This window comes from Gigantopelta aegis, chromosome 2 (assembly GCF_016097555.1).
Source record: "Gigantopelta aegis isolate Gae_Host chromosome 2, Gae_host_genome, whole genome shotgun sequence".
In the NCBI taxonomy this organism is placed as follows: domain Eukaryota; kingdom Metazoa; phylum Mollusca; class Gastropoda; order Neomphalida; family Peltospiridae; genus Gigantopelta; species Gigantopelta aegis.
The window spans coordinates 8,133,530-8,159,988 of NC_054700.1; the positions used below are offsets into that span (position 1 = coordinate 8,133,530).

The following is a 26,459-nucleotide window of genomic DNA, read 5'->3' on the forward strand; positions in this document are numbered from 1 at the left end:
GAAACAAAGCCGGTCAACGGTCAATGCTTCCCAGAAATAGTTTGTTTATGTTGAAAGTATGTTGTTGCTGTGTTTTGAATAGATTGTTCTGTTAAATACTTGCTGGATGTCACTTGAATTTTGTAAATCTATATGGAAGTAATGTAAAAACATTTATATCAGAATATTTAAAAAATGTATTGATTTGTCAATCAAGGTATGGGGCATGATTTTGTTTGCCACTTCATGTTTATCGTGTAATAATATATAATTTGAAGTGGAGACAGTGTATATTATAATATTGTTAAACAGTAATATAGTTCTATAGGCTGGCAGACTATAGTAGTGTCGAAAATAGAATAAAACTGATTTTCGTTGATTATGTCTTTGATATTAAACTGACAAGTAAATATTTTGTAAATATCTATTTAATGATACTCTACTTAATTTAGCATTTACTTATTTGAGCTCTCATTGATGTACAAGGTGGTGTTTACTCTTGAAATTAAAAGAAAAATGTCGGTAAACAGGTTATTTGTGCACTTTATTGGAACAGACTATAACACAATTTGATCGACATGTGTCAATTTCATTGCTGTTGCAATATGTAAGGGGCTGTCTCTGATGACAGTTTACCCCTATCCCTCTCCAAAACAAAATATTTGTAGACATTTCTTAGTAACTTTTGAGCAAAACTGTCATGAACCATTCTGAATGTGTGATCAATTATACCGGTATTAAAGGTGCTATGTATTAAAGGAGCTATCTCCAAGTTGCATAATGGCAGCTATTGCAAATAATTTTTTTAATTAAATTTTGCTTACTCCTTCAACTATATGCCTATAAATGATTCTAATAAAATGATTTTATCTACTAGTAGACAAACAGATACTCACATATAACTATGATATAGCACCTTTAAGTGGTTGCAAGATTGTGTAAATTTCTAATGTCCTTATTATATTGAATTTATATTCACTAAATATGCTGATAAGAATAATATATGCTGCAATTCAAAATACTCAGTTAACTTGCAGGTTTAACTTAACAGTTTGTTTAAGGGTCAATGAAACTGACACATGTAGAGCAATATTTTTTATAGTCTGTTCCAATAAAGTGCACAAATCACCTGTTAACAGACATCTTTCTTTTAATTTCAAGAGTAAACACCACCTTGTACATCAATGAGAGCCCAAACAAGTAAATGCTAAATTAGGTAGAGTATCATTAAATACATATTTATAAAATATTTACCTGTCAGTTTAATATGAAAGAAATAATCGACGAAAATCATTTTTATTCTATTTCCGACACTACTTTAGTAGAAATTCTCGTGGGCTAGTAAAGTTTAGTTGGTTCTGGTCTGACGGGCTAGTGAAATATTTTCTATTTCTGCACCCGTGCAGTGACAACAAATCTGGTTCCAAATTTATGCCAATATTGTCATGGTATTTTGGTGGGTGGGTGGTAGCAATACTTTTTAAAATCCAGTCCTCATCAACACAAACATAATCGCCTTTGGAACAGAAAGTGTGCTTACATATACAAACATATGATAAAACATTTTTAGATGTGCAATGCGTCATGAATATGTGTTAGCAGTCAAGTTTATTGGACATTATTGCATGCAGCGACAACAATGCAGGTTCAAAATGGTGACAGGATTTTGCATATAATTTCTACCGCTAACAAGTTATTTGGACAAGAAAGACGAAATGGCAAACATTTGACTGCGTGGCTTAAAATATCAGTGGGCACCTCAAGGACATAGGAAGAGACTGGCCTCATGTTAGTATTCGACAAACGCCGTAGTCCAGACGAGAATGCAAACATTTGTTTTAAATTGCGAGAATATTTGTTCACAGATAATGCCTGTATTGACCAAAATCAAATCTTCTGGTAAAAGTACACTAGAAGCAGGTATCTCCGAAAACATCGAGTCTGGAACAAACACTGTGTGTATATGTGTGTGTGTGTGTGTCACTCGTTTAAACAAAATGTTCATGCAGGAATATCTCGACTCTTTAACATTAATGACATATTAAATTGGCCGACTAGTTATATATAATCAGACAGCCTCAAATAGTTTTGGCTCTTACAGCTTTTTTAAAAACCATTATATTTACAGTGTTGACAATTTCCTGATTAAATTATCAATATCGGCAAATTCAGTTTTTCGTCCTGATATTTGTAGTGGTTCATACCATGAGAAACACAAAGTATGCATGTCCCTTGGGAACTATCATAAGTGGTACAACTTGACAGAAAGAATAACATATGTCATATGTCATACTTTTTTTACTAGCCCAGAGATGAAAAGCAGTCAATGGTTTCTGCACTCACCGTTTCAACATTTTGCTTTAGTGTGTGTTATTGTTATGCTTATGTTTCTATGTGGAACTGCCCTCCTTATTTGAAAAGTTTTTGTTTAATGACATCACATTGTTTTATTGATCATCTGCTATTGGATGGCATACATTTGGTAATTTTGACATATTCTCTTAGAGAAAGAGGAAACCCGCTACATTTTTCCATTAGTAGCAAGGGATCTTTTGTATGCACCATCCCAAAGGCAGGATAGCACATACCACAGACTGATATACCAATGCACTGGCTGAAATGAGAAATAGCTCAATAATGGGCCCACCGACTGGGCTTGATCCCAGACCTACCACACATCAGGCGAGCACTTTACCACTGGGCTATGTCCAGTTTCCTTGGTAATTTCAACTAATAATTATGATTTTAGAACTAAAATATAATGCACCAATTAGTAGTGTGACATACACTGCAACACATTTTACCTGTATGATTAATACCAATGAGACACTGTATGAGTAATGAGGCTGTACGAGGAGACAGCTGGCTTGCAAGATAAAATGCTGTTCAGACTTATATCCCAATTAGGTTTAGGTTCATGTGTGTACGTGACAGCACTAACAAGGTTTACAACCTATTAAGTATTTTGTGTCCAAGACACTTATGGAGGTTGCTGAGCTGGAATTTTCCCAACTGAAATGTCTGGCTTAAAAGAACAGCAAAATAGCAATCGAGGTCACTGGAAGCCTGAAACATTCCACAAAAGTCTGCAGACAAATTTAAAGTATAGTGATGCGTTTTCAAGATCTTCTAAATACACAAGTATTAAGTTCTATACAAACAATCACTTTGTAGCCAATCTCCATAAATTTTTAGTTCCATATGTTTATACTCATACTAAAAACAATTTAATACATGTTTATTAAGGTCACTTGCACAGCTACTTCATTAAAATTTAGAATAAAATTCATAAAATTCATAATCTGTTAAAAAACATTTGGAACCACTTCTAGATGGAATCGAAATGACTCCAAATTTGATCTATCAAATATTTATAGACATTGACAGTGTTCACACTCAGATGGACGATCATTCTTCAGAAATAAATGAATGAATTAAATATGCATGACCGATGCAAGCATGACCCAAGACAATTTCATTCTTCCTGCACAGCCTATAGGAGAACTCTCCTGGGATGGGATCTAGCTTAGTCGGTAGAGTGGTTGCCAGAGGTGCTTTAGTCGCAGGATCGAACCTCCTTCCTGGACCCATTTGCTGATTGTTTTTCCTCCATCCCAACCAGCTGATCACAAATGGTATATCAAAAGCTGTGGTATGTGCTGTCCTGTCTATGGGAAATTGCACATAAAAGATCCTAATTGAAAACTGTGTCCAGGTTCCTCTGAAGACTACACCAGAATGACCAAATACACATGTAGCTGATGATTAATTAATTATGCTCTAGTCATGTCATTAACTAAAACAAACTTTACATGCGGTCGGTCTAGGATCAATCCCCATCATTAACTAAAACAAACTTTACACATTCCTACACTGCCTATAGGAAGACTGCCTTTTTTTTTTTTTCAGGAGGGGGTAGATGTAGCCCAGTAGTAATGTGTGGTCGGTCTAAGATCAATCCCCATCATTAACTAAAACAAACTTTACACATTCCTACACTGCCTATAGGAAGACTGCCTTTTTTTTTTTTTTCAGGAGAGGGTAGATATAGCCCAGTAGTAATGTGTGGTCGGTCTAAGATCAATCACTATCAGTGGGCCCATATAGATAGCACTAAACCAAATAATTTCCGGCTGGGTCAAAGTTCGAGGTGCACCGAACTTTGGATAGAGAAGTTAACACCACAAGTCCTGTGATTGGTTATAAATGTGAGTGTGTTGGTTATAAAAAAAAAAATAGTTTCATCTGGGCTAAAAATGTAAGCAATTTTATTTCATCTAATGCCACTGTGTCAAGTAGCCGTGTGCTTGGAACATGTATGGGGCACCTGTAAAAAAAAAAAATACTAACATTTTGTGCAAACCTAGGGGTGTTGTAAAAACATCTGGTTATACCGAAAATGAGCCATGAAAGGTACCATTTTCTTCAGTTAATACTTTGAAGTAGGGGTTGTAGTACTGATATTTATGGGTCATAGTTTGGTTGATATATTGCATATAGTGTTTTCAAATACAAAACGTTAACATGGTCGTCTATGGGATTTTATTTGGTATAGTCATACCTTTTGGGCTATTCTCGTTCCAGCCAGTGCACCACAACTGCAATATTAAAGGTCATGGTATGTGCTATCCTAGCTGTCTGTGAGATGGTGCTTATAAAAAATACCTTGCTACTAATGGTGAAAATATGGAGGGTTTTCTCTCTAAGACTATGTCAAAATTACCATATGTTTGACATCCAATAGCGAATAATTAAATCAATATGCTCTAGTGATACCATTAAACGAAACAAACTTAACTTCCATGAGTGGCTGATAGAACAGTGTAAGGAAAGTAAATATTTATAGCGAAATGTAACACTTGATAAAATGATTTAATACTGCATTTTATCAAATTTTGTTTTGTCTTGTCTGCTAACAATCAAACAATAAAGTGTAGATGTTTAGACAATAACTTCTAAAGAAGGAAACTGGCACAAATAATTATTTCCTGTTTCAGGGGTTTGCAGTGTGCAACTCAAGTATGGTACATCTGTTGTAAACATTAACACTACACGTTCAACTCGATACATGCTATAGCTGGCAGCAACATACCAAAATGTGGAAAAAATTATTTAAATGCATGTATATATGTAAAATATACACAAACAGTCAGAATTTTTATCAACCGATTTTAAATGTTACTTTTGTAATGAATGACCCAAAATGGGTGTGTCTATATAACCATGGAGAATTATATATACATGTATGCTTTGTAAAATTTATATCTACATATATGACTAAACTTTAAAAAGCCAACATACATGTATATATGTATCGTAGAATAATCAGTAGTCGTGCACAACAAATTTGCAAACATCAGAATTTTTCTAATGCTCACAAGCATGCAGGAACCAGTGAGGTCCCATTTACCTACAAATGAAAAGACTTCCATGTCTGTTATCACGTGCAATATGCCTAAAATGAAAAACATTTTGAGAAATGATTGCATCTGCCATCATTTGTTTTTTCATCAATGAAAAGTCTGTTTTCTCTAATACCATGAGATGTAAATAAAATGGAGTGCCCGACTATCCATTACGTTTTATACCAAAAGTGAGTTCTATTTATATAAACATGCTTTAACAAATAAATTTGGCACTTGATATTAATAACACATAGTGTGTTATATACAGCACTTAAGTACATTGTAAATAAGCAGTTATGTAAATAATATTTATTTTCTTGCTTTTCGGTTACACATGTTTACGTTACTGTTTGTCCTTATGTGCACAAGGGCAGGATGTAGCCCCGTGGTAAATTTACAATCATATAATAAGTGCACTGAAGTATGATAATAACATTATATTGAATGTTCTATACTGAACACCAAAAAAATCCAGCCAGTGCACCACGACTGGTACATCAAAGGCTGTGGTATGTGCTATCCTGTCTATGGGATGGTGCATATAAAAGATCCCTTGCTGCTAATCGAAAAGAATAGCCCATGAAGTGGTGACAGCGGGTTTCCTCCCTCAATATCTATGTGGTCCTTAACCATATGTCTGACGCCATATAACCGTAAATAAAATGTGTTGAGTACATCGTTAAATAAACTACTTCTTTCTTCTTCTTAATATAACAAGAAGTAAAAAAAAACCTCTATCAATATTATTTTCCAATTGTTTTCTGATCATGTAGAAACAATGGATTATTAGACATGAAAGCACTCGCAAAATCAGGCACAAAGCACCTATAGAGCCCAAAGATACAATCGTGTTGGCAGCCAAACACTGTGTCTCAAGTACCACATGCAGGAACAATATCTAATCGATTGTTTCATCTGCCAGGCACCCTCAGGACATCGTCTAGACAGTTGGTCACCACAGAAACCATTCACTTGGATAAAATTACAAAACAGCCTAGCTATTGATCAGTAATTTCTTCAATTTGTTGATTACAAATACAATCTCCATGTGTCGACCTGAGACCAAACTGTGTGTGTGGTTTTTGTTCCAGGTCATGAAATCTGGTGCACCTATACTTAAAACTGTATGCAGGTTCATTAACTGCCGTCACATATGTAAATTACAACACAAAATTGATTAACCTCACATCATCTATTCACGCAAAACCTAAACTTACAGTATAAACATCCTTTAAAAGTAACATTTAATTCATATATGCAAGTTCATTAACTACCCTTACAAACGTAAATTACAACACAAAATTGATTAACCTAACATCATCTCAGGTCAGTAGTTAACAGGGGGGAAAGGAGGACAGTTGCCCCCACCCCCCCAAAAAAAAAATCTGGAAAGCATTATAGAAACTTAAACAAAATTCTCTTCTTAACTGCTTAAGGAGTTTTAGACTATTAATTACTCAGTTGTCTTCCCAAAGAAAACATCCTAGCCATGGCCCTGCATCTATTCACTCGAAACCTATACTTACAATGTAACATCCTTTAAAAGTAACAAACACTTAATTTAAGCTGTATCCATTAAAAAAACTAAAAACTTTCTAATTTATCACTATGTGGCATCAACTTGCACGGTTCAATATTTAATTTTACACACAATTTAATACTAACAATGTGTGATTAATTTATAATGAAAAAACTTCAAGATCATGTGACACACAAGAAATTAATATAAAATCAGATAAAAAGTAACAAAAACATTTACATGCATCAACGAATACATTCATGTACAGCATCTAAAAAAAGTAAATTGATATCCAGTTGAAATTAAATACATAACACTGAAAATAAGTAACTTTATAAGCTTAGCTACATAAACAAGTGCAACTAAGCATATTTATCACGGAAACAAAGATTTTATAAACCATGTTTCTGTGATAAATATGCTTACTTGATAGTTTGATACATGTTTAATACCACCACTAGAGCACATCATCATTAACTACAGTGAAACCCCTTTAAACCGGACACCCTCAGAACCAAGTAAAATATCCAGTGTTAAGAGGTATCCGGTTTAGAGAGGTTAAGTTATGTACTGGTTTTTAAAAAAGGACCGTGAAAAAATGTCTGGTTTTGGGGGAATTCTGTTTATAGAGGGTCTGGTTTTGAGAGGTTTCAATGTATTTTGATATCAAAGGCTTGATAATCATGACATACATGTAGTCGTTTAGAGGAAACCTGCTACAGTGAAACCCTTCTAAACCCTTGGGGACAATAAGATGGATCCAGTTTAGAGAGGTACAGTTCTGTACTGGTTTTTATAAAGGAACTCTGTAAAACATTCGGTTTTGAGGGAATTCCGGTTTACAGAGGGTCTGGTCTTGAGAGGTTTCACTGAATGTTTCTATTAGCAGCAAGGGATCTTTTATGTATAATTTCCCATAGACAGGAATCATATAACAAGTGCACTGAAGTATAATAATGTCATATTGAATGTTCTATACTGAACACCAAAAAAATCCAGCCAGTGCACCACAACTGGTACATCAAAGGCTGTGGTATGTGTTATCCTGTCTATGGGATGGTGCATATAAAAGATCCCTTGCTGTTAATCGAAAAGAGTAGTCCATGAAGTGTGCGCATTCCTTTTGGTGTTAAATTCTCCTGAGCAGCTGGGGTCAAAGGATCGATCCCCCTCAATGGAACCATTCTCTGACTGGGTTCCCCACCCCCATCCTATCCAGTGCCCCATGATTGGTATATATCAAAAACTGTAGTATGTGCTCTCCTGTATATGGGAAAGTGCACATAAAAGATTCCTTGCTGCTAATAAAAGAAATGTAGCTGGTTTCCTATAAAACTGTACGTCAGAAGTATCATATGTTTGACATATATTAGCCAAAGATTAATAAAACGATGTGCTTTAGTAGAGTCCAGAAACAAAAACAAACTTTATTAACCTTTTGGAGTTCATGATATAATATATATATATATGTCACTAACCTTGACCTTAAACTTTACTACTGAGACAGGTCCATGACGTTACAAGTTTATAATTTATCCATGGTGTGTGCACGTGAAGTAAGCTGACCTGGTACTAGGAGTTTTCAGTGAAAAGAGCTACTACACGTAAATGCAAAAACACAGACATAAAAATGTAGACGCTGTCATGCTGTCAGAAAGGTGACACCTATCTCGTTTTCTTTGACATTTGGTGCAGACTACTCAAAAATAAAGTAATAAACTTGTTTCAAACTATAGGTATATATGTATTATTGTTAAAATTGAGATAAGAATGACAGTGTATATACTTCAAATATTCAAATTAAACTGAAGTCAGCAAAAGTCGATTATCTGTGATAATTTCTTGCAATAGTGTTAAAAGTTAGCCCAGTCTGAAGTCAGCAAAAGTCGATTATCTGTGATAATTTCTTGCAATCGTAGGAATATTTAGCTCATTCAGTTGTAAGTTTAACTAAAATGCTTGGGTCACATAGAATCAAACCTGCCACATGACTTGTACATGTACATCAAAGACAATGGTATGTGCTGTCCAGTCTGTGCGGAAGTGCAGTTAAAGACTGACTAAGAATTCACAAATGTTTGACATCATGTGCTTCAGTAATGTCATTAAACAGAAAAACAAACTACATTTCTTGATGTATGTTTTGACTCACCTTTAGTAAGGCTCTGGTTTCTTAAGTTATTTAAAGACCTATTCAAATGCATGTGTTTAATTGCCACCAAGAACAATTAGGAAATCTTTAATGTACTAAAGAAAATATATTGACAAATATTAACATTTACTGTAATCAGAAGCCAGATAATTAACACACAAATCAATGTAATACAAAAATCAATATATTTCATAACAGCAACTACAGTTCATTGATCCAAATACTTGAATAAAATGTAATGCAATTAATTACTGTGAAAATGTAAAATGATTATTGTAAAGGGCAACTGAATTCATGTTAAATCATTCATAAAAAATGGAGTATAAATATAACCGATTGCTGCAATGAATATTTACAGAGTCGTTATTCTGTTTCAGAGATACAAAATGACACATGGATTAAATAGTCTTTTGATAAATCGCCAAAGACAAATTAAGTTTGATTTGGCGAAGAGAGCAAATCGCCAAAGACAAATTAAGTTCATGTTGGTATATTAATTTTGCTATAATTAAAAAAATAAAAATTAATGTTTTAATGAATGAGAAATTTAGCATGTATATATAATAACACTTCATTTTGCTGTGGTTTAACATATTTAGTGAAAACAAACTGAATTTGGCTACATATCAACAAATATTAATTGTCATAAAAATGTGGGTAAAAACCACAAGAAATGCTACTAGTACCAGTGTGGCAACTCTTTTGTTCTATACACAAGACAACACATACCATAATCTTTGTTATAACACTGTACTATAGTCTTAGGACACTAGCTGACACCGAAAAAACTAAATTGGGTCCATTGACGGGGATAGATTCATCCAAACTGGCCCAAAATCTGAAGGATTCAAGGGCTTTAAGGTCTAAAACTATAGGGTTTTGGGTGCTCTCTGGTGCATTTTAAGCTGGTTTAAGGCATTCTTTTATAGGCTGCTTTAGTAATTTTAAACATTATTACATAAATATAGGTAAAACACACAAAAAATTCGCTTGAAGGATGGTGTACTTTTAAGAAAGCTCAAGGGACAATTTCCCCTTCAACAGGAACTTTTTAAGATTGATTATTAATAGTCACATAATATATGTTGTTGTTGACTTTAAAAAATAAATTTTTTGCAATTTATTTTTTAATTTTACTGGGACAAAAATAAGTGTTTAAGCAGAGCCAGAGAATCTACATAAAATACATGTACAATGGCTCTAGCATAGAGAATGCCACTTTTTAAAAATATACATGTATATTAAAGCATATTAAGCAGTAATAAATTACGAATATACGTATCACTCTCCACAATGTAATTGTATTCAATGAAATGATAATGAAGGTTAAATAACTCATGAAACCAAAACAAGCAGTTGTCTGACATTTCCACATGTACTCTTTAATTAAATGCATTTTAACTCATGTCAAGCTGGGTCAATAATAACATTCAGCACAATATTACATAATTTATGACACACAGTTCATTCTGCAGTTTCTAGATCGTGACCATAAACATGTAATTAAAAGTAACTGTGTTCTGTCCACAAATCCATTTTCCATACATTCATAATATTACCAGAATTGCTGTGTTATGTTTGAACAGACAATGAAATGGCGCATAACATCCCTGCATGAAAACCTCATTGAATATTTTAACCCGACAATCCAGCCAGTGTCAGACATTGATAATCACGTAAGTCACAGTGACCCAGTCTAAATCTGTCGATGTCTCAGTTTGGTGCAAGACCAACGAGAAACATCGAAATTGGATACTGATGAATCTCTATCGTGTGAAAGATATAAAACTAAATTAAAAGCAAAGTGGTTTGAAGCCGAGACAGGACATGCTACACCGTGTACATGTTTATGTACTATGATACTTAACATCATGACACCACAAACAGCGATCGCAGACATGTTCCTGCAACAATATTTCTTTTGGGTGCAGCAGGATAAATCAATAAATGTGATGAACATTATTTGATTTTTTTACACAGGTTTAACAGGATTGGGGGAGGGGGGACCCCTTTTTTCCTGGTCTTGAGCTGATTTTCAACCTTTAAGACCAACTTTTTGTTTTAAATGTCTTTGTTAGTCCCACTATGCTATCATTTTCCTCAGCCCAAAGCATCTGTTCGTTTCTATTATTGGGACAAATTCTTTTTTTATGTCACAGCTTACATATATATGTACATGTATTAATCTTTTTTAATTCTTTTTCTCTCCCCCACCCCTAAAATGGGGCTACTAATGATGTCACACATGGAATCAATCGGCAATTTTATCTTCTCCCACCATGTCTGTTTAATATAGAGAGGTTTTTTTTTTTTAAACTAATAAAAATAAAAAACACAAACAAAACAAAAAGAAAAAATCCATCTTTTGGCCAAGTATCAAAATACCCATAAAATGTTAGATCAACACCAACTAGGCATATATGTTAAAATGTCATTAAACATATTTATTCCTTGCCTTTCCTAGTCCTAACTTCAGTTAACAAAAAAAAAACACCCAGAAATCTATATATTCTAAAACAGTTCGGCAAGATCCAAGAAAAGAACTGCGAGAGCAAGAAACGTCCCGCAGAAAATATAGAACGAGCTCGACACAATGAGACTCGCGTAAAATAAACACACTCGGGTAGGATGGAGCCGAAAAAACACACGCAAGGCTCAAGAACAAACTGGGAATGTGTACACATATACACACAGCCATCCTCATTCATGTGATAATATTACACAAGCCCACAACACCACATGTCTGCTTGGATGCATGCGAGCCGGCTCTCAGAACATGACTCACTCTCTCTCTCTCTCTCTCTCTCCCCCCATGCCATGTACAATGTAAGAGGAAACAGCAGGCTGTGTTGTTGCAGACAATGCTAAAATCCACACCCATGTCACAGGCTATTCACTGTTGTACTACATACATTCTAGAAAGTAGCACAGCACAGCTATCGAAAGATGCACCACCAACTGGAGGGTGGCACAGTTATTATTCAGGTTACACATTTAATTTTAAAAGTAGGATTCTTGGCTTAGAAAGTTCTGCAAATCCCAGATTTTGAATAAGAAGTATAAGATTATGAGGTAGAATCACCAAATATGTAGATACATAATTTTTATGATTCCAGATAAAAAAAAAAAAAAAGTAATCCCTTAATTAATTTACCTTTCAACTAAGACAGGGTGGGGTGGGTGGGTTGGTTTGCATAATCTTCAGTTAACAGTAAAGTTAGTTTTATTTAATGATAAGAAATGGAGAACATAGATTAATTTTCGTCAGCTATTGGATGTCAAACAGTTTGTAATTATGACAAATACAGTCAAATTTGTTATTAGTAGTAGTAAGGGATCTTTTACATACATGTGTATGTGCATTTCCCCAGTTAAGAGAGCACATACAAGCAATAACATACACATGTACCAGTCGTAGTGCACATATATGAAGAGATTGGGTAAAAACAACAATGGGTCTGTTCAGATAGTTCGACGTTACGACCCAACCATCTCAGGTGAACACTTGCAAATGACCTAAACCCACCCCATATAATCTTCAGTGTCTGTGCCCCCATCCTCCATATTCTGATGCATATACATAAATTTATATTCCTACCTTTATAAATTGAATCACAAATACTAGGACAATAATACTATATGGATTATAAGATTATAATAAAGAAAACGGGTGGTGATATAATTTATAAATACAAAATATTAAAAAACAGAAGAGAAAAAAACAAAAAAACCTGACGAGTACAGTAAAATTGACTTTTGTTTAAAAAAAATTAGATTTTAATATTATAATATAAAAAAACGGGTGGGGTTGGTACTAAAAAAACCCACATGTAACATCTGGTTATATGGATAGATATAGCACAGAACAACATGCAAACCACTTGACAAAAGGAATTAATTCAATTATTCAAACAGAACAAAAGATGTTAACAGATCAATAACACAAGCACATCAACATATGGCTAATCGCATGTTAATAAGTGCTTTCCTACACAACATCACAATAAAAGCTAGAGTGCACATGTTAATTGTTATGATGATATCGCGATAAAATTAAGCCAAGCAGTGTACATAGCCACCATCTCTGCCTATTACCCTGTATGACCAACCAATGTTCTAGCTAGCTAGCTTGCTACCTGTGAGGAAATGGAATGTCTTCCTATTGATACTGATAGGCAGAAATCACACTACAGACAGGTCAATGGGTGCAGTCGTCACAGACAGCAGCCTTTGTTCCAGGGCCTGTCACCAAGTCTTTGTAAACAGAAGACAGACCGACCACCAGAAACCCCTTGTTAATCAATCGCTAATTAACAGGTCTAACATGGAACCATCTGAACGCACCAGAAGAATGAACAAAGTGAAATGTGACCCTTCAAATTAAAAGGTCAATGTCTTGTGTGCCAAATAATTAATGTTAATGTATTGTATAGTATGAAAGAATAATATTACATATATACATGTATGTGCATACATATATGTATACATAAAATTAAATGTGTCTTTAATTATTAAAATTTAAAAAATGGAATAACTATAACCATACATGTATATATGGAAAAAAAATATGCATCTGTTAGTAATTTTCAAACAATTTATCTCTTACATTTAAAAACAGCTATCTTTTTGTCATTCTTTGTACTATATTTAATTGATCACACAACAATACACCCATATATGGGTATACTATATTTGCAACATAATCCACACATTTTATATAAATAGTTCATATTAAAAGAAACAGTTTTCAGAAGTGGAGGGTTAGCTCTGAATACACGCATCGGTCTCCCATTGAAAAAGAAAGGAATATTTGTTTAACGACACCTCAGAACATTAGGCCTATATACATAGCTTTTGTGAGGCACGGTTTGGGACATGAGTCTATATAGATGGACGACGATCAATCCTGTGACGCAAGCACCTCAAGCGAGCACTCAACCGACAGAGCTAAATCTGCCCCCTCGATCCTATGAGACTCAGTGTGACCAATCACACCTCCGTTTGGAAGGCGAATTAATATACTACTGCTACCCCACCCCCATCCCCCACCAATTGCTGGCATATCTTCCAGCACCTATGAGAAACCATAAAAAAAAAAATAATAATAATCCAGACATGATTGTTTGGGTATAGACCTGTTTTGGGACAATAAAAATATAAATTTCATTTGTATGTATTTTGAGGAATTTTTTTTTTTTTAAATCTGGTTCTTATGCAAAAACTTTTATAATTCCACTCCATTTGCTGTGGCTTTGTATGCACAATGAAGAATCTTTGGCTACAGTACACTGCACATGACGACTTGATAAACAGAAAAATAAATTATGATAATCACGTGCCAACCTGGCACTTTCGTCAGAGATTAGTCAGATGTGAAAAAATATACGATGACATCATCGACTTGCATTGCATTCCTGTGACGGCCTTTACCTACAATTTACACTTACTGGTATTGATCAAAACAGATGAATTGAGGTACGTGATAAAATGGACTCGATAAACTGACAGGTGTTGCAGGATGGAATGTTGCTGGAATGTGGATACAAATACAAACAGGTCAGACTAAACAATACGCAAGTCAATAAGAAATGAAATAAAGTGATGATTTAATGGTTGAAAGGTATTTGTCATACAGCAACAGCGGCAGGCTATGATCTTAAGTCTTGGTGCAGGTAGTACTGGAAAGACTCATTCAAATAACATACTGATCAATGACTTGAATGAGACTGGTCTAATGTACATGTATGTGTAGCACTTGGAAGTATTATGGAGTAATGTCATGTCATTACTGAGACATTATCATGTTAAGCAGTGCATGCCAACTTAAGATTGACTTCAAAAACTAATGAATCATGTTTTTACTTTATCATAAATGATCTACATGTAGCACTAGATGTATGAGCAACATACATGTGTATTCCATAACAAGCCCATCCTATTAGCACATTTAAAAAAAAAAATTTCATGTACTCTGCATATAATTCATTAAAAATATACATGTAGCCTATGCATGCTTGCAAGTTAAATAAAACTAGAACAAAGTTAAAGCCAATTTAAATACACCCAAACTGAGTCATCACTAAACATGAAGGATACAGTTTGATTTGGCAGACAGATCAGGAAAGGAAACAAAAAGTCATTTTCTTCTTGTGTAGTGCAATGAAGTAATAATCCTTGGTACTGATGCAATACATGTCTTCTAGTTTTGATCTCTTTCCATTCCAGACAGCATAATGTTATGATAATTTTAAGAAGAAAAAAAACCAAACTTCACTTTACTTGTTAAATGTTTTGCAAAAAATTCCAATTCTTACCTTTGGTAATCTCGTCCAAAATTAAATTCCTGTGACCGTCTGAATGAGGTTCTCCGATTATTAAAAGTAAAGCGGCTCCAGCTGGATTTGAAAAGCTAAGATCATCCGTTTCAGAACCGAGCATACTTTCCGTCGCCATTATACTTTGCAGCTCAACTCTGAAGATCGGTGGAAAACCTCGACCGGCTACTTTTTCTGGGCATGTGAGAGCGGCACGGAGAGTTGTGTCCCTTCGCTGTTTAGACTACATAGGCGGCATACAAGTGTGCTCGAACTATTCAAGTTTGTAAGAAATCGACATTGGTTTGTTAGCGTTGTTTTCATTGGAGAAATTTTGACAGTGCTCTACAGTTAACCAATAAGAAACGATTTAAAGATATTTAGGATTTATTTCCGGATCCTAAGTAGTTGGGGATGGGAGCGAGGAAATAAAAACACAAAGATACAAGCGAAGACGTGTAGGAGATCAAACCACGTATGCACTTCACAATAATATTTTTTAATTTTATTTCATATATATAGTACCTTTCACAAATAACCACCTTCTGAGCTAAGTGCAATTTCCCCATGACATGTCATTCATTTTTGGGGGGTAAAAACGTGGATCACTGGATCATCGTCATGGAAATTGAATCGTGGATGACATGATGATAATATTTTAAGGGTTTTTTCAGTGGAAGATAATTCAAGATTGGGAGAGCTGGGCAGTATTTTATAGATAGGCAACGATTCCTGCTTAAATGCAACAAGAACGCTTTGACATTAAATACTAGGGGTATTGTGATTAATAATAATAATAACTTTATTTATGTAGTCAATGCATCATGATACTGATGATAGATAGTACTGTCAATACACTTGCTAGTATAGCAATTCCTATTTTGACCATGCATCTATTCCCATTTTAATTCTGTATCGATTTACCAAAACATAAAGCTTTTGTTCAGTACGACACTGGTCTGATAGCTCTTGTGACATGCTTTACTTACATACAGACTGGTTGCCTGTCTACGGATGTTCGCAGTATTGTAACATCTCATTGGCTACCTCCACCAAATCGGACAATCAGCAGTAAGTCGGTAGGCGTGTCAAGTGAAGAGTCAGAACTGATCGAAAATGACAGTGTTCTCTTAACCGAACATCTGTGTACATACAGATTATATTATTTTGTAGCCCACATCATAATTATTATATTATTATCTTATCATTTCAAAATAGTTAAAATTTATAATTAATATTACCTGGAAATTGCATCAACAAAAATTATGTTCTGCCCAACCTGCCTCTGGCTAGGTGCCCTAGACATACAAGCTATATGGAAACACTTGAGTTCTAATTATACATTATATACTAATTCAGATTCCTGTTGTTCGTTTCTCTTATATGACAACCCAAGCTGTTATAATACTCTTAAGATATGCTGCAACTACATGGTAGCTACAGAAAATACATGACAATGTGCGAGGCATACAAATAGCTAATTTAATAACTTAAATATTCTCAGTAAAACAGTAATCACTTAGGCTTTGTTTCATACCCGGATGACGTCATACTGGTTATACGAGAATTCAAATGGCGAGTTACATTGCATATTAATTACCATTTTGCTTCAAGAGAAGGAGTGCACAGGAAAGATCATGGGCAATTGAGCTATTATTTTTACTTTATTGTGTTCATTCTTTCTTCCTGTGGATAGTGGATATTAACATTGTGTTAAGTTTTTAAACTAAATATTGAATAGAAAGAATAACTGAATCATGACTGAGTAAACTGATTTTGTTTAACTTGTGTCTAATTTTCTAATTTGTACTGAGATGTACATACTGACATGGAAAGACAGTGGACAGATAATATATGCCTGCTTATGTCAGTGTCTATGATGTTGTGTTTCCATATTAAAACTTTCACTTTTATTATGTTTATTTCTTAATCTTATTGTTAAATCATTGCTCAGCTCATTCTCATTCTTACCTTCACAGGTATCCTGTCATTAACTATAGGCCGTCCCATCCTTCTACAAAAATGTTTTTTGTCATTAATTTCAGTTTGGTTTGACGTAAGAAGAAAAGCAAATTTTAAAGTGATTTGGAAGTAACAATTTTTTTTTTTTTGTGTGCAATTAAAAAACAATCTGCTGAGAAACAGATAACTTGTTTTAAATTCCATAGTATGAAAAAAGTGTTCCCTGTGGGACGGACTATAGTTATTCTGTATTTATGCAGAACTTGGTTTTAATGTACACATGTACATGTTATATTTTCAGACCTATTCAATACTGGTACTAGTGCGACCTGTTAAAGAGACTAATAGAAAATGGCTTCTGAAGTGGAAATAGATGATTCTCTTTATAGGTTTGTATTTCTTTACTTTATGATTACCGTAAACTATTTTAGTTGCTGTGTCTTGACAATATCTAACGGTAAAGTTGGAAAACACCACTATTTTCTTTCATTATTGGTGATAATCACTCTTCGCACCCTTGTTTTGGTTTCGTACACAATAAAAACAAAATGCCTTACCGTAATTTCACTTCAAATCCATATTTCGTAAATAGTATAATTTTATAATCACAAAATTTGCTTCAAACATGTTCAGGTGCATTAGTAATGTTCAAACAAAACCAATTCATTAGCAATTTTGGATTTTAGCTTTCTTAAAACGGAAATTTTACCCAGTTTATGGTTATTGTAAGGAGATGCAAAGTGACGTCATTGGAATACTGATGTCATTCAAATTCAAAGTTAACTGTATTATTACAATGCTTCGCCACATTAAAATAAAAACTGGTCTACTAACCTCAACCTCTGTCAACATTCTAAAACGAGCAGACAATGCTGTTTACAGGTCAGTATGTTTTTATTTTTCATAATTCAGGACAAAATATTATTTAAGTTTAAGTTTTAAAAGATAACAGAAATAAAAAGTACCCTTTGTCAAATATATCACATAAACAAATTATCGTTGGATATATGTTATATTTATTGTGTACAAAGCCAAAATAAGGGTGTGAGGAGTGGCTGTCATCGACCTTAATTTGCTTTGCAAGTTTTAAAGATTGATACACAATTCTAAAATGTTAACTGCTAGTTATTTTTAAAATAATATATATAACTGTCACTCACTGAAAATTTTAAAACAAACTGTTCCTTGGGAAAATTAAAGTTTTTATCAAAATGTTTCTTGAGGAACATGGTGTGGTTTTTATTTTGTTTAATTTGTTTTTTTAACAAATATTTTTTTATTGCAGTCGTCAGCGGTATGTTCTTGGAGACAGTGCAATGAAGCGTATGGCCACATCAAATGTACTTGTCTATGGACTTGGAGGACTGGGTATTGAGATAGGTAAGTTTAAGAGCAGACATGAACATTATAGTTCAAACATTTGAATATTAACAAGACATATGTCTCAGTTGGAGTGGGAAATTGGTAAGTTTACAAGAACATGTGAACATTTATAGTTCAAACATTTGAATATTAACAAGACGTATGTCTCAGTTGGAGTGGGAAATTGGTAAGTTCACAAGAACATGTGAACATTATAGTTCAAACATTTGAATATTAACAAGACGTATGTCTCAGTTGGAGTGGGAAATTGGTAAGTTTACAAGAACATGTGAACATTTATAGTCAAACATTTGAATATTAACAAGACGTATGTCTCAGTTGGAGTGGGAAATTGGTAAGTTTATAAGAACATGTGAACATTATAGTTCAAACATTTGAATATTAACAAGATGTGTCTCAGTTGGAGTGGGAAATTGGTAAGTTTACAAGAACATGAACATTATAATTAAAATATTTGAATATTAACAAGACGTATGTCTCAGTTGGAGCAGGATGCTCAGTAGTAGAGTGCATGTATGAGAAGTGATAGGTCATAGGATCAATTGATCTCAGTGGACTGTGGGTTTTCTCTATCCCAATCAGTACCCCATGACTGATGCATCAAAGGCTGTTGTATGTACTGTCCTCTTTATAGGTCAAAGAACTTTTTTCTCCATCCCAGCAAGTGTGCCCCATGAGTGATGCATAGAAGGTTGTGGTATGCACCGTTTTTGTCTATAAGAAAATGCATATTGAAAGTCACTTTCTGCATTCGATAGGAATAACATCTTTTTATCTTTCGACCAAGTGTCAAAATAATCGTGTTATACACCAAATAGCTATTATAGTTTATATTATACTGAAGTGTTGTTTGACAAGTATTTTGTTCCTGTCTTTCCTACAGTTTATACTTATTATTGTTGAGATATAGATATTACCGGTACCTTTCCAGCGTCATTGAAGTTTAACCAGGGTTCACACGCATCCTAGAAAATCCTGGAAAATGCTTAAATTTTATTTTCATCCTGGAAAGTGCTTAAAATTCCTGGAAAATTAATTAACCTCCTGAAAAGTTCTGGTATTTTATTTTTTTAATTTTAATTTTTTGTTTCTTCATTTAATAATTATTTGGACACTATATTTAGAAATAATCGCATTTGATTTCAGGTTCCATTCTATATCCTTCATGCATTACTAATTTATAAGAGGACAACTGCCATTGGTCAGCTGTTAAAATGTACACAATGAAAAGGCGTGGACACAAATGAACACATCTTGTGATTGCTTGAATAAATTATGTAGCTGTCGGCAGTCTTGTTTCTGACATTTGTGAGTTCGAAACTACTGTCTAAAATAAATAATTATAATTCAGTAGGTAGCTGTAACCAGTGCCTTCTCCTAAGGCTTATGTCTGCTATCCTTCTATGCAGCGAGAGTCTAGCAAAAGTTGACAACTTGTAGTGACACATTCTTTTGATCTTCCTTGAAGTCTCGGATGATTCAATACACGTCAAACAAGTAGAATCCACATGTCATTTCATTTCAACTTATTTTTGTGCTTGTATCCAGTTAAGGTTCAAGCACACTGTCCTGGGCACACACCTCAGCTATCTGGGCTGTCTATCCAGGACAGTGGTTTAGTTGTTAGTTTGTTAGTGGTTAGTGAGAGAGAAGAGGGTGTAGTGGCCTTACACCTACCCATTGAGCTCTTGAGAACTTGTTCTGGGTTGGAGCCGGTCCCGCTCTGCAAACCCTGTGCCTACCAACTTGTAGTCCGATGGCATAACCACTGCGCCACCGAGGCTGGTTCCACATGTCAAGGCAAGTCAACAAAGAAACCATTTAACTAAATAAACAATCAATTTTATAGAATAGTTTTGATTGTTTGTGATGTAAATTGATAATAACAAAAGTCCACTTCAAGATATTTATTGTGTGCCATCAATAAATAATGTCTTTGACATTTAGTTACTCACGGAAACTGGTATAATTCCAGTAAATTTTGCATTTGCAACATGATGTCACTAATGAGTTTAAAATAATTATTAGTGGAATTAAAACATGTTTATAAATATGATTTATGTAATTTTGTCATTAGGTACTTTTTTAAAAACACAAATAAACGATGATTTAAAGTATATGTACATGTACTTTTATAAGCACTGGCCTATAAACGTAATACCGTAAATGTATTAATTAATGTTTAGACGTTTTGTGTGGGAAATAAATTGGAGGATTAGGGAGGGGGGGGATATTAAATCTGGATAATACTGGTATTTAAACATTACTTTCTTCTTCTTTTTTAATTCTGTCATATTTTTGGGTAGAAGAGTGGGGGTTTAAAAAGAAAAAATTAAATCTTGATAATATAAATTAAACATAAAATTTATTTTTATATAACGACATACCAGTGCATTATTTATTTACTGTTTATTTGTAAGTGAATTACAAGTCTTTTCAAAAAGTACTTTGATGGATTATTTACACAATAACTAACGAGCTACGAGGAATTATGAATTATCTGTCCCAAGTGAATGAATGTTGTAAATGTGATAATTCGTAATTCTTCGTAGCAAGTTGGTTATTCTCTTTATTACCCGTTGTCAATTTTAACTGATTTTTAATGTAAAAATTCCTCTGCAGTCTACAACAAAGCCATCAGCCATTACGTTATAATCTTACGTGCATTACATGATGAAATGTGCCATGGCAAGCAACCAACCAAACGTCGTGATTTTTAAGCCAGCCAATCAGTGGCTGTAGAAGCAATCTGCACACTGTGCAATGATCGAACAAATATTACCCCATATATTTGAGCCCATATGGGTAATAATATTCTATCAGAGATCTCATTAATTTACGCACAACTGGTTTTTTGTCTGTTCTGAGCACTCTTGAGATCTTGTTAGTACAGTAATGTTATTAACAGCTGGTAAAGGTAGTACTAAACCAAATAACTTCCGGCTGGGTCAAAGTTCGAGGTGCACCCAACTTTTGATAGAGAAGTGAACACCACAAGTCCTGCGATTGGTTATAAATGTGAGTGTGTTGGTTGTAAAAAAAAAAAAGTTTCATCTGGGCTAAAAATGTATGCAATTTTATTTCATCTAGTACCACTGTGTCAAGTAGCCTTGTGTTTGGAACATGTATGGGGTACCTGTAAAAAAAAAGTACTCAAATTTTGTGCGGAACTAGGGTAGTCATAGATGCTACCTGTTATCTCAGAAATGAGCAGCTTTTTTGTGATTCACTTTAAGGGTATGGGGTGGTAGCATTTATATCCGTGGTGTTTATGTCGATTAATACGTTGCAGGTAGGAGTTTTAGCCACATATGTTACTGTTGTCGTCTATGGGATTTGATTTGGTAGTATACACCCTATAGATGTTGCTGAAATGCATTTCAAGTGAATGCAGTCAAATTAAACTTAACATTTTAGTGGTATTGAGATAAAAATATTTTGAGGTCAGCATGTTCATACTCAATTTGGGCTTGCTTGTTTGGGGCACAATGTAATACAGTAATATATTCAGACTCTGGGAAAATGTAAAAAAAGGTCCTGGAAAATAAAACTATTTTAAGTGTATGAACCCTGTTTAATGTAAAGTCTCACATTTAAATGAGTTTCTCACAAACAATAAGTCCTAGGTCAGTGAAACTTGGTTTGTAGTTGCACCTCTGGGTGTTCGTCACAGTGCTCTGAAACTTGGTTTATAGTTGCACCTCTGGGTGTTCGTCACAGTGCACCAAACATATTTTGTGGTAGGTGAGACATTTAATTCTGCAGAATTCTTGTAATATTAGTCAAGTTTTATTCTAATTCTTTTTTTCAGCTAAGAATATTGTTTTGGCTGGTGTAAAGGTAAGTTTATATTTATTGTACATCTATAAACAATATACAATTTTTGTCTTGTTTTTAGTTAAGTAAAATGGGGAAATATAGGTATTACATTTCTGCTGGCTATTGTATAAAGGTTTTGCATTTAGATTAGTTTCTCACAAACTATAAGGCCTAGCAGGGTTTCTGCCAAAGGGTAAAATGGGTATGGCACCATACCCAAATTTGTTTGCAGATTTTTTTTTTTTAAGTTGACCTTTTGACAAAATTAATGACTCTTATCATTACTGTATGATTTTCTTAACCCTAAACCTAACCCATTTTCTTTCTTGGGGAGGCCCCCATATCCCCGGTCGACTGCATTTTCATTCAGCACATACATTGTAAATATTCAATTTCATAGTGCCATACCCAAAAATTTCTTTCTGACAGAAAGACAACCTAGGTCAGTGAAATTTGGTTTAACCTCTCAGCACAGTTCACCGAAAACATTTATGGTAGGAAAAACATTTAATTCCTCAATTCTTGTTGAATGTTCGCAAATTTTAGTAATGAAATATGTTTGCCACATTGAGCTTTAATTTGTGTTTGGTGTATGACAGCTTAAAGCCTTCAGGTCTACTGTTTTAATTCTTAATTGATGTGTGTGTTTTGTTCACGCATCACTCACACAAATTAATTTATGCACTGCACATTTTTATTTTTCACACTAAATTTAAGACATCATTAACATGGTCATCACACATTTTTTTAAAAGAAATTGATAATAATAAATTAGTTTTTGTATAACCTGTGTCATTTATGATAATTTTACGTTCTCAGAGGCATGTTTTAAATCCTGTTTTGAAGATGGTGATGATAACTACAACACAAATGTAGTTTAACATGCCCATATACCACTAGGGTTTCGAACACGCCCATCCCGAGTCCGACCTCCGATAATATCGGTGGTTTGACTCGGGATGGAGGGGTGTGTGGGGGGGGGGGGGGGGGGGGGGGGGGGGGGGCGGTGAAAATGGGCAGAATTTTGAAAATAGCAATTAGTAAAAAAGTTAATAGATTAAAGAAAAAAAAAGAAAAAGGTTACAAGCCAAAAATAAAAAAGAATTGACTGCTCGGCCGAATATTTATATAATTTGGAGCATTTTAGAAGGACAGTCCAAAATTAAATAAGAGAAAGAAGAGAGGATCGGACTATTTAATAATATTACAAAAAAGAAGTAATTTCGACATAAAATTTTGAATGCAGATCTAAACGTTTAAAGTCCGATCAATACGTCCACGCGAGTGGCCTCGTTAACGCCGTTTGGGTGCACAGCTTAAAGGGACGAGATGGAGGGTTGCATCCCGTCAAGAAAACCCCTAGATTGACAGTCGATAGATGTTGAAGGTGTAGTGCTGTGCTGAAATACAGATCTTGAGAAGCCGGATCCGTCTGAACGAGTAGAGTATCAGACTAGGGTATAGTCCAGTCGTCATGGGTTGGTATAGTGGTGCGGACGGGCCCGACTCCGGAGGATATGAGATGGTATCACTATAAAGCAATGTAAAGTCTAAAAAAAAGAGTAGTAGGGGCCGACCCCGCTTCCTATTTCTTCTTAGAGTGGGGCGGTCAATCTTCCAGTGCTGCTAGGATAGGCTCGGACATGTAGAGACTACACGCGAACAACCGTGGCGTTCTGCAGAATGGCCGTCATACGAGTCACGAAAAAACAATCAGAGTCAGGAATCTCGCTGAAAAAGAATCCAACCTGGTGGTGCAGACTGTCGAAACGAGAAGTGTTCCAGCGTTCAATCAGTTCCAATGGCCGCATACATCCCAGTAGAAAACTTCATTTCGCTGACAAAAACAATGAAATGAAGGACCCCCAAGTCGAGCACACGAAAGCACCTGCAGTGTGCACAAGCGAAACAAACACGTCTTACCGCGTGGAGCTCCAGACTGGGAATGTCCTGTTTTGAAATAACCTCTTGTGGATTATTTATTGTGTCTGGATCAGTAGGAAACAGTCATTCACTTTGAAGGCAGTCACTCTTTTAACCCATTGCAACTCAATACTGCGAGTGCTTCACCACTGAGCTACTTGGGTGTGAGATGTAGCTCAGTGGTAGAGCTGTTGCCTGAAATATGGTTTAATTGCCATAAGTGGACTTGAGTTCTGACCTGTTGCAACCAGTGCACCATGACTGGTATATCAAAGGTTATAGTTTGAACTGTCCTGTGTATGGGAAGTGCATATAAAAGACCCCTTGTTTCTTTTTCTGTAGGTGTAGCCTTTGTGGTGGTAGCCAATATCAATCTCTCTCTCTCTCTCTCTCTCTCTCTCTCTCTCTCTCTCTCTCTCTCTCTCTCTCTCTCTCTCTCTCTCTCTCTCTCTCTCTCTCTCTCTCTCTCTCTCTCTCTCTCTCTCCCTCCCTCCCTCCCTCCTGCATTTATAAAATAATCAACTGTTAAGTCACGAAATAGTCATATCTTAAAGTGAGTGGAGTTGTCAATAAACAAATATTTCTTTCCTTTTATTATGCTATTAAACAATTTGCATCATGTGACTGGTTTGTTTGTTTATAGTAGGTTTTTTGGGGTCTTTAAAAAAAAAAAAATTGTATCTACAGTACATAGGTACAGTTGGTCTTTAATTTTGTTTTATGGTCTTAATCATAGCAGAAAAATTCTGAATGTACTTAAGTGGTTAATATTGATAGTTACTGTTTTTAAGTTAAATAATCTTTCTTCGTTATGAACTGTAGTTTTGCTGTTTCAGTCTCTGACAATACAAGATAGGAACACGGCGACTGTTACTGATCTTGGAACCCAGTTCTTTCTTCGTGAAAGTGATGTCACAAGCAAAAAGAATAGGTAAATGTTTTGTTGTTTTATATCTTTATTTAATGTGATATTATCAGGCTTGTGAATTAATTATTTATATTGGGAAAAAACATGAAATAATGTCAAAAAATGCAATCAATGTATTCACATATTAATTATTTGACTCATTATAGTTTTTCTCCAGCTAGCAGTGGAATAAAAAAAAAAATTGTTTTAAGATTTATATCTTTCAAAAATTTATTTTAGTCCTAGATTAATTAAACTTGGTTTACATTTGCACCAATGGACGTTCTAATGCTTATGAAAAAAAAACCAATTAAATTAAAATGTTTTGGGTTTTTTTTTTATTTAATCATTTTAATTTATTTATTTGTTTTGTGTTGATTTTTAAAAAAATGTACTGATATGAACACATGGATGCAACTCTGTAATATTGGATAAATTTATGATACACGAGACATTTAATTATACAGAATTCTTGTTTTTGATATAGTTAGCCATGTTACATACATGTAGTTATTGCATCCTTCAACAGAATGTCCCTGAAATAATAACAGTGATCATGCATATGCACATTGTATATGAATTGATCTTGTACTTTGAAGTGTTGGTGCAAATCCCAGGGTGCTCCATTATTAACTGCTGGCTCTTGATTGGTTGTCCAATGAAATTAACCAATACATCTGTGAATTGTTAACACATTACATCTCGGCTGGTCTGCTGCACTTCTGGCCTCTATCATCCCATGTCCAGATGAATGTCCAGATGAACTTGACACGAGGCTTACCACTTCATTGTCTCAGAACTAACGTGGACAGTAGTATTGTTCTAATGGTGGCCATCAAGTGTTTCCATAGAACTGGTGGAGGTCCCTTGGGAAATGATTCGAAGTGTCCTTTAACACCTCGTCTCATGCAGTACATGTACATGTGGTGAATCCACATGGAATAATGGAAAGACCAAAACATTATCTCTGCATTGTTGGTTTTCTAATGCTCAGTGATAGAAATAAACAGAATTTTTCACCAGTCCACCGGACATGGACATCAGAGGATCTACATATCTGTCAGGAGGGAGAGAGAGAAAGAGAGAGAGTGAGGGA

The 26,459-nt window shown here is 34.6% G+C and overlaps 2 protein-coding genes across 4 annotated transcripts in view; one reads left to right on the top strand and one right to left on the bottom strand.

Moving 5' to 3' along the window:
- The window catches only part of LOC121380769 (microtubule-associated protein 1B-like), a 94,198-nt gene extending 78,549 nt beyond the window's left edge, over nucleotides 1-15,649 (bottom strand). The window contains exon 1 of the mRNA XM_041509739.1: nucleotides 15,370-15,649. Coding sequence (XP_041365673.1) covers nucleotides 15,370-15,508 — 139 coding nt within the window. The 5' untranslated portion in view covers nucleotides 15,509-15,649. The remainder of the gene's footprint in view (nucleotides 1-15,369) is intronic.
- The window catches only part of LOC121380779 (ubiquitin-like modifier-activating enzyme 6), a 60,391-nt gene continuing 49,452 nt past the window's right edge, over nucleotides 15,521-26,459 (top strand). For 2 of the 3 annotated variants that reach the window (XM_041509751.1, XM_041509756.1), the window contains exons 1-5: nucleotides 15,694-15,844; nucleotides 17,633-17,720; nucleotides 18,617-18,711; nucleotides 22,526-22,554; nucleotides 25,293-25,387. In XM_041509751.1, the coding sequence (XP_041365685.1) occupies nucleotides 17,683-17,720; nucleotides 18,617-18,711; nucleotides 22,526-22,554; nucleotides 25,293-25,387 (257 nt within the window). In that variant the 5' untranslated portion in view covers nucleotides 15,694-15,844; nucleotides 17,633-17,682. Of the gene's footprint in view, nucleotides 15,656-15,693; nucleotides 15,845-17,632; nucleotides 17,721-18,616; nucleotides 18,712-22,525; nucleotides 22,555-25,292; nucleotides 25,388-26,459 lie in introns of those variants that run through there. The other variant, XM_041509765.1, reaches the window with a different exon arrangement.